This window comes from Plasmodium berghei, assembly GCF_900002375.2.
Source record: "Plasmodium berghei ANKA genome assembly, chromosome: 10".
In the NCBI taxonomy this organism is placed as follows: domain Eukaryota; phylum Apicomplexa; class Aconoidasida; order Haemosporida; family Plasmodiidae; genus Plasmodium; species Plasmodium berghei.
In genome coordinates this window covers 595,182-608,438 of record NC_036168.2, presented here as the reverse complement: position 1 = coordinate 608,438, position 13,257 = coordinate 595,182, and the positions used below count along the sequence as shown (strand labels likewise).

Sequence of the window (13,257 nt, the reverse complement as noted above, 5' to 3'; positions counted from 1 at the left end):
TCAACTTATTTTATAGGGATGTTATTAAAAATATACAAAAATACACATATATCACATTCATAGAATAAAAAAACAAAAACAACGAAATAACACCACATAACATAAATATTATATGAAATAAAAACGTTTAATTAAAACATAAACATATATAATTTTATTATATCATAAATTCGATATATATTGCGAAATTGAGATTTTTGAACGAAATAGAATGCACAGGTGGGGAAATGCAAAATTTAATTATAATAAAATATACTATTTGATCTTTATTTCATAATAAATTTATTTGTAAAAGGATTTGGATATTCTGCATGAATTATTTTATTTTTTATTTCCCTTACAAATCAGTTCATTTGGTAAAATAAAAAAAAATGTGCAAAAATGATGATAATAATAATGGGGATAATCACTTTTTGTTTTGAAATTTGACAAAAAATATATACATTAATTTGAATTTTATTTTTAATATCACTTTGCACAGATTTATATTTTCTGAACAAAATGTGGGAGCTCATAGTTATTGCTATTGCAACTTTATAAATATGGTTTTATTTTTTACATTTATTTATTTTTATATGTTACCCCAAAATTCAGTTTATGATACATACATATTTATTTTCGAGTAATTATAATTTGAAATCAATATTTTTTCTTTTGTTTATAAAAATAATGTTTACTAAAATCTTGATCAGGGTTATAATTATGTATAGACATTGTATTTCGATACTGAGCTTCAATATCTGGATTAACTATATTTTTATAATAGTCATTTTGTTCAGTTCTTTCATTTACATTATTATTATTTTCACCTGTATGCTCATAATAATACTTTTCATTTTTGTCGTATAAAACTTCTGATTTATCATAGCAATTTACTGTATTTGTTTTTTCAGAATTTTTTATGGTTAATGTTTTTTGTTTCGATTTTATTTTATTTTTTAATTTTTTTTTTGCATTATTTCCTTTTTCTTTGTTCCCTTGATATATATTCAGATCTCCTTTTTTTTCCACAAAATATTGTGAGCTGTTTTCTCTGCAATTCGTTTCATATTTTTGATATGTCCCTAGGTTTGCATTTGGTGTATTTGGGGAATTAGATATAAAATGTCGTTTTTTTTTTCCTCGTTTTTTTTTTGAATCAATTTGATGCATATCATAATTATCTTCTTTTTGAATTACATATTCAACTATTTTTTCACCATCTATTGGTACATCTGTCTTTACATCATTACTAATTTGTGATTCTAACAAATTTTCTTTTATTGTTTCATTTCTAGAATTATTAATTTGAACATCTGGGCAATGCTCTCTGTGAATAAAAATTTTTTTCCTTTTTAAAATATTGTAATATATAATATTTCGATAAAAATCAACTTTATATTTTGTACTTTCATCAACTGGTATTGTAATAATATGTTTGCAAATTGGTTCCTCTATTAAAAGATGAAAGTTTTCTACATATTTATGTTTAAGCGCCATTTCTGCTGTTATTCTTTTTGTTGGATTAAATTGTAATAGTTTTTCAAGTAAATCTATAGAATCTTGGGATGCTTTATGAAAAATTTCTGAAAATTTTTTTTTTTTTTTTCCAGTATCAGCAAAAGAAGATATAATAGTTTCAGCATATGGTGATTTTATATCTTCAATATCTTTTTTATTTGGTTTTCCAACTATTTCAATAATTTTTTCTAGTTGGTTCATAGTTGAATTACCTCTAAATAATGGCTTTCCTAATAATAATTCGGCCATAATGCACCCAAGCGACCACATATCGACACCTTCTGTATAATTTGTGCTTCCTAATAAAATATCAGGAGCTCTATACCAACGTGTTGCTACATAATCTGTTAATACTGGTATTTTATTTTCATTGACTTCTGTTGATATACTTCGCGCCAATCCAAAATCACATATTTTTAAATGGCATTCTGAATTTAATAATATATTTGATGGCTTAATATCTCTATGCAATAATAAACCTGAGTGCATATATTTCAATGCTCTTAACAATTGATATATTATATATTTTTTATGAACTTCTTCTAATATATCTGCTCTTATAACTTCATGTAAATCTGTTTCCATATATTCAAACACCAAATAAATGTCTTGATCATTTTTGGCTCTCATTACGTCCAATAGTTTAATTATATTATCATGTCCATTTAATTGATGTAAAAACATGATTTCTCGAAATGTTCTTTGAGCATCTGTAGAATTTTGAAATGCTCCAAATATTTTTTTTACTGCTACAATTTTTTTATATTTTCTACACCGTGCTTTGAATACTATACCATATGCTCCCTTTCCAATTTTTTTTATTATATCATATTTTTTTAGAACATGTTCATCAATATTATCTGTTTCATTCTTATTCGATTTGGTATGCAACTGTTTAGACACATTTTTTTGAGTTTTCTTCTGTTTTTCTCTCTCCATTTTTTTTTGTCCAAAAAATTAAGAAAAAAATAATAGCATAAAAATTAAAAACAAAAAATGGCAATCCTCTTCTAACTGTTAATGCACAATTTTATGATAAAAAAGGAAATCATACTTCAAAAATAAAATATAAAAAAAAAGACATAAAAATAAAACCAAGCATGGTATGGTCATTTAAATTCACACACATATATAACCAACTTTTCTATGGTTAATTCAAAAAAAAAAAATACTAAAATAAATAAGTACAAAAATTATATATGTACACACCTTTGTACATAAATAGTTGTGCACTTTGTGTAAATAATATGTCTCATGAAATGTGAAAAAAAAAACGTTTTTTGAATATTTATTTTTCGGTAGAAATAAAATGAGAAATATAGGATATCTTAGTTGGAAAAAAAATTATCATTTATTTTGACAAAATATGTAGAAAATTTAATTCAGATGGAGAATAAATAATGTAGGTTTGGGGAATGGATGTACAAATGCATGTGCTATAAAATAAAATTTAACAGTTGCCGAATTTTAATTCTTAATATCTCCCCTTTAAAATAAAATGGAAACTTTTTTCATTATTTTATTTTTTTAATGTTATTTTATATTTTTTTTCGTATTGCAATATATCATAATAATTATGGCATATTATATAATGGAGTATAAATAATAAAACTTGATTGGAATTCTTCAAAATTAAATCCATTTTTTGTAATATGTCTACATATTTCTGATCTTTTACTATATTGTTTCTTTTTCAAAAAGAAATAACAAATGATGGGCATATGGAAAATAACTAAATAATTATGTGGTTAAAATACGCACAAAAAATAAAAGTTGCAGCTTCAAATCGGAAGTTTATGTTCTTCATAAATTTTTTAACAACCTTGTCATACATATATATATGATGATTTTTTTAAATTCAGCATTCCCCAATTGTTTTATATTCCTTAAGTTAACATTTTGAGAGACACGCATCAAAATTACATTCTCTTTGATTATATAAACTTTCTAAAAAAATAATGGCTTCATGTGTATGTTTAAGCTTTTATATATATGCATAAAATAGTTATTGTGCTATTGTATAATTGCGAGAGCCTTAAGCCTTATACTCATTCATGCGTATTATTCCATCTTTACATGTATATGCATGCACATGTTACTATTTTATTTTCTGGTCACCAACAAATATTATATGTATCACATTTTTTTTTGTCAAAATACACCATTTTAACATTAACAGCAATAAACAATTAAAAAATATATTAACAAAGTTAGCGATATTGAATATATTAGCTATATTTTTTTTTTTACTAGCTTTGTGCAAAAAAAAAAAAAAAAAAAATGTTAATAAAAAAAGCACTGAATGTATATGCCATTTAGAACGAAAATATAAAGCAATACATAAACAAAAATACGCAAATAAATATTGTTCATATACGTACATACATAAGCACACACACGGCAATAGAGCAATCATGCTTATGGAAAACTTATTCGTTTAGCTTTAATTGTTTCCTATCTTCACTTATATATTTTATGAATGATCATAAAAAAGTGTTCATAAACCATTACGAGAATATTATTGTATTTTTTTACTTTTATTTTTTGTTATCACTATTTATTTCCACTCCACAATTTTATATACTACAGAATGATCATTTTTTTGGCTGTAAAATGGTAGAAAATTGAACTAGCCAATGGGTACATAAATATGTGCATTCTTTTGAGAATATTCATTTTTGTAAATAAGAAAGAAGAATAAAATAAATTGGAAAATTGGATGCCGAGCATATATATAAGCATATTGTGGTGATTGAACATCCATTTTAAGGAGTGAAATACACACACACAATTATATATATATATATAAATGTTTTAAGAAAACAAACGGAAGCTCGTTACAATATTGTATATATATATATATATTCTAGCGAAAAATATATAAACAGTAAAACTAAAAAAATTTAATATAATAGTCGCATAAAAATAAGCTTATAAAAAATGAACGCATTAAAGAAGGAATTAAAATGTATGATGATGAGACGCAGGAATATAGGACATAATATATTAAAAAGAGGTGTCAATTTAAGTTATAAAAATATTAGGAGTTGTCAATTTTTTGTAGAAAAAAAGTATTTAAGTATACATGAATATATGTCAATAGATTTATTACGTAATAATAATATTCCATGCCCACAAGGGTATCATGCACAAACCCCAGAAGAAGCAGAAGAAAAAGCATTAGAACTTCAAAATATATGTGGTGATATAGATTTAGTAATAAAAGCACAAATATTAAGTGGGGGTAGGGGATTAGGATATTTTAAAGAAAATAAATTTGAAGGTGGAGTACATATATGTAGGAATAGTATGGAAATAAAAGATGTTGCCTCAAAAATGTTAAATAATACATTAGTTACAAAACAAACAGGACCAGATGGAAAAAAATGTAATACTGTATTTATATGTGAAAGATTTTATATAAGAAAAGAAAGATATGTAGCATTTTTGTTGGACAGAAATTCGGATAGTATATGTTTATTGGGCTCAAGTGTCGGAGGTTCATCTATAGAAGATATAAGTAAAAAAACACCAGAAGCAATATATAAAATTAATATAAATATAAAAGATGGTTTAACAGATGGTCAATCAAGAGAGTTCTGTGAACAAATTGGATTCAAAGGTAATGAATTAGACATAGCTACAAATATGGTTGTAAATTTATATAAAATTTTCAAGAAATATGATTGTACGCTACTAGAAATAAATCCATTATCTGAAACAAATGATCGAAGAGTTTTATGTTGTGATGCCAAATTAAATTTTGATGATAATGCTGAATATAGGCAAAAAGAGATATTTGAAAAAAGAGATTTAACACAAGAAAACCCAGAAGAATTAGAAGCAAAAAAATATAATTTAAATTATGTTTCACTAGATGGGAATATAGCTTGTATGGTAAATGGGGCGGGGCTAGCTATGGCAACATTAGATTTAATAGTTTTACATAAAGGATCTCCATCTAACTTTTTAGATGTAGGAGGAAGCGCAACAGAAAACGAAATTGCTGAAGCATTAAAAATAATTGATAATAATGATAAAGCAAAAGTATGCTTTATAAATATATTAGGTGGTATTATGAGATGTGATATTATTGCACGAGGAATAATAAATGCAGCCAAACAAATAAAATTTAAAAAGCCATTAATAATTAGACTTGAAGGAACAAATGAAAAAGAAGCAATTAAAATAATTGAAGAATCAAAGATCAAATGTATCATATGTCAGGATATGAATTTAGCTGCTGAAAAAGCTGTTGCTTTAGCCGAAATAATTGAAATTGCAAAACGTTCCAACATTAATATAATTGTTTCATAGTTTGTTATGTACGTGCGCATTATCTTTAGCATCTAAACATTGTATATATTATATAATGTGCCATATAATGTATATTCGCATATATGCATATTTTTACAAAAAGGTCTTTTTCTTTTTATACATGTTCATTAATTTTTTAGCTAGTTTTTTTCTAAATAGTTAAAAAAATGGACTAATTAAACCAATCAAATTATATGCATATGCATTTGTGCTGTATGTATTTTTAATTTTTTCCAACTTGTATAAGATTAATTTTTTCATACTAAACTAAAAATCGTTAATACGTTTTTTTGTAACCTAAAATAGTATTTCCACTTTATTCCCACTTTTGAATTTTCTTATTTACATAAATATATCAATAGAAGGATATAATAAAAACAAATATACATCCTCATTTTTTGGATATATTTTATGTTAAGTTTTATTACCGTGTATTTCTATCCCTATATAATTATAGTTCATATTGTGCTTAAAATATAAGAAAAACGTATATATATATATATTCCTAATTTTTCAGCATTATTTTTATATATTAAACATAATTCGCAATGAACATTTCAAGGCGAATAAAATTTACTTATTATATTGGTAAGGAGTATTTGTAAAATTCATGGGCATAATATAAACCCGTCAAAATAAACATGCCAATATATTTTTGATATATATAATAGGTATTATATATCCTATGTAGTAAAGCATCGTATATTTTTTTTTATACCTATTGGTAATTTATATTTATTTTAATTAAAAAAAAGTGAGATAGAAAATTGGCAAAGTTGGAAAAAATGGCAAAATTAATAAAGTGTTTATAACTTGTGAAATAAATATTTTTTTTAAGTATAAAAAAAAATGTAAATACCCTTGGGCCACCATAGGACTTATTATTATATACGTATAAAATAATAAAGGGAATTGACTAAAATTAAATTTATATATAGCACGATAAAATAATAATATAAATTACCTTTTTTTTGTTTGCCCATATAAAATTTATTATAAAAATTGTTGTAAAATTTATTTGAGCCCTTAAAAGTTTGCGCCTACTTTATTTTGAAGTTTTATTTTTTCTATCCCATTAGTGACAGAGCCCACAGTTTTCCACGCGTGACTTATGAAGTAAATAATATAATGCGAATATTATATTAAGCATATACGAATATTATTTATAGTATAACGAATATTATTTATAACATAACGAATATTATAGTATAGCATATACGAATATTATTTATAAAATATAATAACCATTGAGGATATCACCTTGACATTTTCCAAATAACGCATTTTATTTTTTTTATTTCATAACATCCGATTTTAAATAAAAATAAATATTTTACGGAATAATTTAAACTGTTAATTTTTTACAATTTTATATTTTTTTCAATTTTTTCAATTTTTGCAATTTTACAATTTTGCAATTTTGTAATTTTTCAGTTTTACAATTAACATATCCCAATTTTAAAAACTATTATTATTATTTTATATTAAACTCGAACAAAATGCCAAAAACAGCTTTAACAGAAGACGAAAAATTAAATTTATCAAAAAAAAAATTGTTATTCAATAGGTATGTTGAACCAGGAAGATTATGCCTTATAGAATATGGCCCCTATGCTGGAAAGGTAATTAAACATAGTTAAATGAAAATATAAATAATTATATTTTTTTTCTATTAATTTGTTTAAAGTTTTTCTTAGCTATACTATAATATCATTTATATATATTACTGTTCTATGCTTTTATAAATATATAGTTTTCATGATTTTTTTTTTTTTATTCTTTTATAGCTTTGCTTTATTGTAGATATAATCACAATTACGAGAGTTATTGTTGATGGAGCTGGCATAACAGGGTATGTTTATATTTTTAACAATTTTATGTTTATCATTCACATGTTCATGTTTGAAAAGTATACTATTATCCTTCTTATTTAAATGCACACATACATATGTCATAATACATACATATTCGGGTTAGAATAGCAATGTTAGTGTTTATTTTGCTTATTGACCATTTTTACATTTATAAACACATGGCATTTTATTTATATATTATGGTTTCATTATTTCTTAATTTTACAGAGTTCCTAAAACAATAATGCCAATAAAAAGACTTAAGTTGTTAAAGCAGAGAGTTAAAATAAGTGCTAATTCCAAAACTGGACTATTAAGAAAAGAAGTTGATAAATCTAAGGTTTTAGATGAATTCAATAAATCCAATTTAGGAAAAAAGATTATGATAAAACAAAAAAGAGATTTAGCTACTGATTATGAGAGATTTCAGATCTACTATGCCAACAAAGAATTAAAAAAAAAAATGAATTTTATAAAATCTCAAAAAAAAGGACAAAAATCAAAAGCATAATAACTCCCACAAATAAAATTAATATATGTAATTAAACTTTTACAAAAAAAAATGAGATAAAATACTATATATAAATAATTAGAAACTAAGATTAAAACGAGAAAAATATATTATACATTTTTGAACAAATATAATTCCATAGTTTTGTATTAATATATGAACAAACAATATGTACTACATTTATATATATTTTTTTTTAACTATGTATAAAATGATTATTCTAAGGTTTTTATTTCTTATTTTTTGTTTAAAAAAATAATACAAACTTTTCCAAAAAATAAAAAATAAGTTAATATTAAAATAATCTTATATGTATATCACTAAAAAATAAAGAATAATACAGTATCCCTTATTTCTTTTATATTTTTCGTAGCATTTATATAGGGTACTTTTTTAAAACAAAATTATTTTTTTATTAACATGAAATGCTACATATATTAAGTATGCTTCTTAAATAAATAAGCAACATAAATAAGAAAATGTTGTGTGTTTTTCAATATACAACACGATATACAAAATAAAATCTGTACTTTGTCTTTTGAAAATTAGTGCAAATAAAAATAGTATAAATCAGTTCCCCAAGGTTTTCATCATTTGTTTTGCCATTTATTTTTATGTTCAATATATTATTATGCCTGATTTTGTAACTTTTTCATTTCACTGCCTATATGACTGAAAGCTTTCTATAAATTAAACTTGCCATTCTAGGTTTGAAGCAATTATATATATATTATTTTTAAAGAAATACTAAATAATTAAAAAATAAAATATAGGAGATCAAATAAAAAACTATGCACATATATACATGTGTGTTCATATATAATGCATATTGTTTACTGACATTTATTTTCCATAAAAAAAATAACCAGTCTTATGTTAGAAATATAATAAAATATATATATATATATACATAATCAGGAATTCTATATATTTTCCTATTTCTATATCCCAAATATACTTACTCGTGTATATAAGCCATTCTATATATCACAAATATAACCCTTCACATTTTATAAAACGTTTTATGCATATGTTCACATTGAAATATTTAATTTTAAGAAAATAAAAAAAATAATATTTTAGAATTTAATTTCGTATATATGTCTATCTGTGTGTATTACTGCATTTTATATTTGAATAAATTATGTATTTTGCACAAAATAATTCTATATATGTGCATAATATTTATCATTTTTTTATGTTTTAAATATCAAAAAAAAAATATAGCTATACTTAATCGAGTTTTCTTAAAAGGAAATTCACTTGTTTTGTATATATCATTTAAAGGAAAATATTTTTGAAAAAAAAATAAAAATATAAAATAAATTTCAAAATATTATAGATATGAATATATATGTGAATTCAGTTAGACATGTAATTATCTCACATTTAATAACTGTTATAAATAATTTTTTTTTTTTTTTTGTATGTTTTGACCTTTTTCTTTATTCTTATCATTAGTATATATATATATAGAGAGATAAATATAAATATGATAGACAATAGTGAAAATCGAACAAGTGGGTATGAAATGTTAATTGAATTCCCTAATGCTACTAATAATAATAACGACGAAAAAAATTATTATGAAATATATGATAATAATGGAATAGATGGATCCATAAATAATAACCATATATGTGAAAACAATGAAGAAAAAAATAATCAAGGGGTAGAATTTGGAAACTCACTAAATTACACAATTGGAGATAAAGAGTCATTTGGAAAATATTGTTACAATATAAATGAAAAGAAAAATATAGAGACAGATATTAAATATTATAGTTATTTTTTTATTAGCTTAATTTTTTTAGGATTTTTTATTTTATACTATATCTATCATGGTGATTATTCACGTATATTATATGGAACAAACTATAATGGACAAATTTGTGGAAAAGATTTAAAATCGTTTAAATATTTATATTATCCACTATCTCCAAAAACATCGAAATTTGAAATATTAAAAAAATATCCTAAATGTTTAGAATCATGCCCTACATCTGACTTTTCAGAACACAAAACTGATGAAGAAAATTTTGATGTGGAAAAAAAAAAAAAAAATTTTTTTGAGGATAAGTTTTTTTTTCCCTTTAAAAAAAATAGTGATAAAAATAAAGGAAAAATAATAGATAAAAGTGGAAATATAGAAACAAATGTAGTATATGCTGATTATACAAAAGGCCCTAATAATAATTTATATGTTGAATATTCATTAAATTCCAAATATTATGATACAGTTAATATAATGAATATATGTTACCCTCGAGATAAAATGTTAAGAAAAAAAGTTATAAATATTGTCTTTACAAATAGATATAAAATATTTGTTAATTTATTTTCTTTACATAATTCATTTTTGTTTGTTTTTTTATTTATAATTGTATCTATATTATTATCATCTCTTTATATAGCTTCTTTATATTATTTTCCTAAATCTACTTTTTATATTTTTCTAATTTCTTATCTTATTTCTATATTTTTTATACCAATATATTTTATTCATAATCATTTATATTTAATATTTGATCCAATAAAAGGTTCTTTTTTTTCATATCATTATTTAATATCTATTTTAATATCTTTCATAATAATTGTCCATGCTTTTATTTCTTTAATTGTATTCTATATATACAAAAATACCTATAAGTATACATCTAAATTAATAGGAATTACATTAAAATTTATTCGTGATATTTCTAATATTATATATGCACCTATAATTATTTCTTTTGTATCTATTTTGTTTTTTTTTGTTTGGATATATCTTTATGTGCAAATAATAACATCAGGAATTTCTTATGAGCAGAAGGTAATAATATATTCAAATGTTGGTTTATGTTTATATATATTTTTCATTTTTTTTTGATCCTTTTTTTTATTTATATAGTTGGATCTAGATCTTGATCCAAATGGAAATAGCAAAATCCTATCCCTTCAGAAAATATTTTATTATTTCAAGAGTTCCTATATATTTTCTATGTGAGATTTGAAATACTAAAAAAAGACGAATACATATTTTCTTAAATAAATTCACACTTAATCAGGATGAAAATGTTTATTTAGTCAATTATTGTATTTATAAATATATATATTTTTTTTTTTTTCAGATTATGGATATGTATTTATTTCTATATTTGTGAAATGTTACAATCACTTAATCAGTTCACAATATGTCATTTAGGTAATTTAGAAATAAATATGATTATTATTTCTACTCATATTTTATAAATAAATTAAAGTGGATATATTAATATACTGCTTTATTTTTTTCAAAGGAACTGTATGGTATTTTAGTGATAAAAGAAAATCAGAATGCAACCAAAATACAATAGAAGAAATGAGTAATGAAATAATATAAAATAAAAAAAAATGATATATGTCTTGAATCTAATATTTAGAGTGATTATTATTTTAATTTTTTATACAAATATATTTTTATTTATTTTAGAAACTATTTTGAAATATCATTTTGGAAGCATTGTTTTATCAAGTTTTGTAAATATAACCACTAAACACTTACGAATTATATTTTTTTGGATAAACAAAACATTATCTTTACCGTTTTTTTTCAATGAATTAATCTATAATATAAAGGAGAAATTTAGTAAGAACAAATTATAAACATACCTGCTTATTTATTTGTTTATCCATTTTTTGTCCATATTTTGTCCACTTATCCAGATTTTATATTAAACCCTATGTCAAAGATAATCGACATGTATACAACATCTGCCTATTGTGAAGTGAGATTTTAAATTAAAAACAAAAAATGTGTTTTTGGAAAATAATAACTTCTAGATATTCATAAATTCGTTATTGCTTGTTTAAAATTTTTTAATTATTTTTTCAGATGTCTATGACATTATATTCATACATGACTTCTTGCCACATATCCTCAAAAAAATTAACAAACTCAACATCTCCAGCAGCAGCTTTACATGGGGTAATAAATAAGAACTTATAAAAATATTAGTAGAAAATATAAAATGAAAAATAGATAAGAAACAAAATTAATGATCTGATTCAAAATATTATGTATTTATACAAACATATATATGGGCCATATGTTGAATAATTTGTTTACTTTTTATTTTACAGATAAGTTATATAACAAATATAATATTCCCTGGATTTACAACAATGATAATAACTTTTTTCGCATTTAATGTATGTGAACAAATATTCATGGGTTTATTTTTCCTTTATATATCAAATTGTCGGCATGCATGTGAACTTATTTTAAGATGCACCTACTATTTATGTCTATTATTTATTATTTTTTTTTCCTTTGCAGATATTCAACAATTTTCAAATGTATAACAACATTTTCTCACATCGTTATATTCCTAACCCATTTTTCTCTGCACTGGTAATTCAAAAAAAAAAAAGAAAAATTGAATTTTATATTTAGAATATTCCTATTTTATTTTACATACATCGTCATAAAAATATTTTTTCATCTTCTTTATATGCACAACTTTTTATTCAATTATAGATAATTGGAATAATTTGTGGAATAATCACATCATATTTCATAACAATTATATCCACTTTTGCTGATACTGTTTTATATTGTTTTATATGTGAATGTTATCAAAAGCAAATGATTGATGAAAATCCATTAAGAAAAGCATTTACTCCAGATCTTTTGCGAGAATTTATTTTAGAAATATATGAAGAATATAATTCAAAATTATGATAAATATCGTGTATATCCATTTGTTTATTTTTATATATATTGAAATATCCAGAACAATTAATTAAAATGGTATATCACAGTTTTTTTTTGTTTCACAATGTATGCTGATATATACGCACACACATATATAAACTTTTTTTATGTTACAAGCTTTAATTTTTTATTTTTTTCTGTCAATTTTTTTTTATCTCTTTCCGCATTTGCGCCAGTTTGATGAGGCATATTAATTAACATTGGATTTTAAATAAATCACCACTTCAATTATTTTTATTCACCTTATTATTTTATCAAATTTAACATAAAAAAAAAATAGCTAGCTGTATATAGCATACAAATATATGTATAATTTTGCATTAATGCACAAAAGTTTTGTA

At 22.5% G+C, this 13,257-nt stretch overlaps 4 protein-coding genes across 4 annotated transcripts; 3 read left to right on the top strand and 1 right to left on the bottom strand.

Annotated features, from left to right (window-relative positions):
- Positions 1-639: 639 nt before the first annotated feature.
- On the bottom strand, positions 640-2,439 carry PBANKA_1013300 (mitogen-activated protein kinase 1; the record flags this gene model as incomplete). The annotated part of the gene is made up of 1 exon (XM_034565213.1): positions 640-2,439. One exon carries the CDS (start codon positions 2,437-2,439, stop codon positions 640-642), a length of 1,800 nt encoding a protein of 599 aa, XP_034421932.1.
- Positions 2,440-4,440: 2,001 nt separating this feature from the next.
- On the top strand, positions 4,441-5,817 carry PBANKA_1013200 (succinyl-CoA ligase [ADP-forming] subunit beta, putative; the record flags this gene model as incomplete). Its single annotated transcript, XM_034565212.1, has 1 exon — positions 4,441-5,817. One exon carries the CDS (start codon positions 4,441-4,443, stop codon positions 5,815-5,817), a length of 1,377 nt encoding a protein of 458 aa, XP_034421931.1.
- Positions 5,818-7,316: 1,499 nt separating this feature from the next.
- Positions 7,317-8,181, top strand: PBANKA_1013100 (60S ribosomal protein L14, putative; the record flags this gene model as incomplete). Its single annotated transcript, XM_034565211.1, has 3 exons — positions 7,317-7,439; positions 7,605-7,669; positions 7,899-8,181. The coding sequence occupies 3 exons, from the start codon at positions 7,317-7,319 to the stop codon at positions 8,179-8,181; spliced, it is 471 nt and encodes a 156-aa protein (XP_034421930.1).
- Positions 8,182-9,673: 1,492 nt separating this feature from the next.
- Positions 9,674-12,883, top strand: PBANKA_1013000 (inner membrane complex suture component, putative; the record flags this gene model as incomplete). Its single annotated transcript, XM_034565210.1, has 10 exons — positions 9,674-10,993; positions 11,072-11,163; positions 11,292-11,365; positions 11,460-11,525; positions 11,633-11,788; positions 11,866-11,927; positions 12,035-12,127; positions 12,283-12,351; positions 12,479-12,553; positions 12,680-12,883. 10 exons carry the CDS (start codon positions 9,674-9,676, stop codon positions 12,881-12,883), a joined length of 2,211 nt encoding a protein of 736 aa, XP_034421929.1.
- Positions 12,884-13,257: the final 374 nt, after the last annotated feature.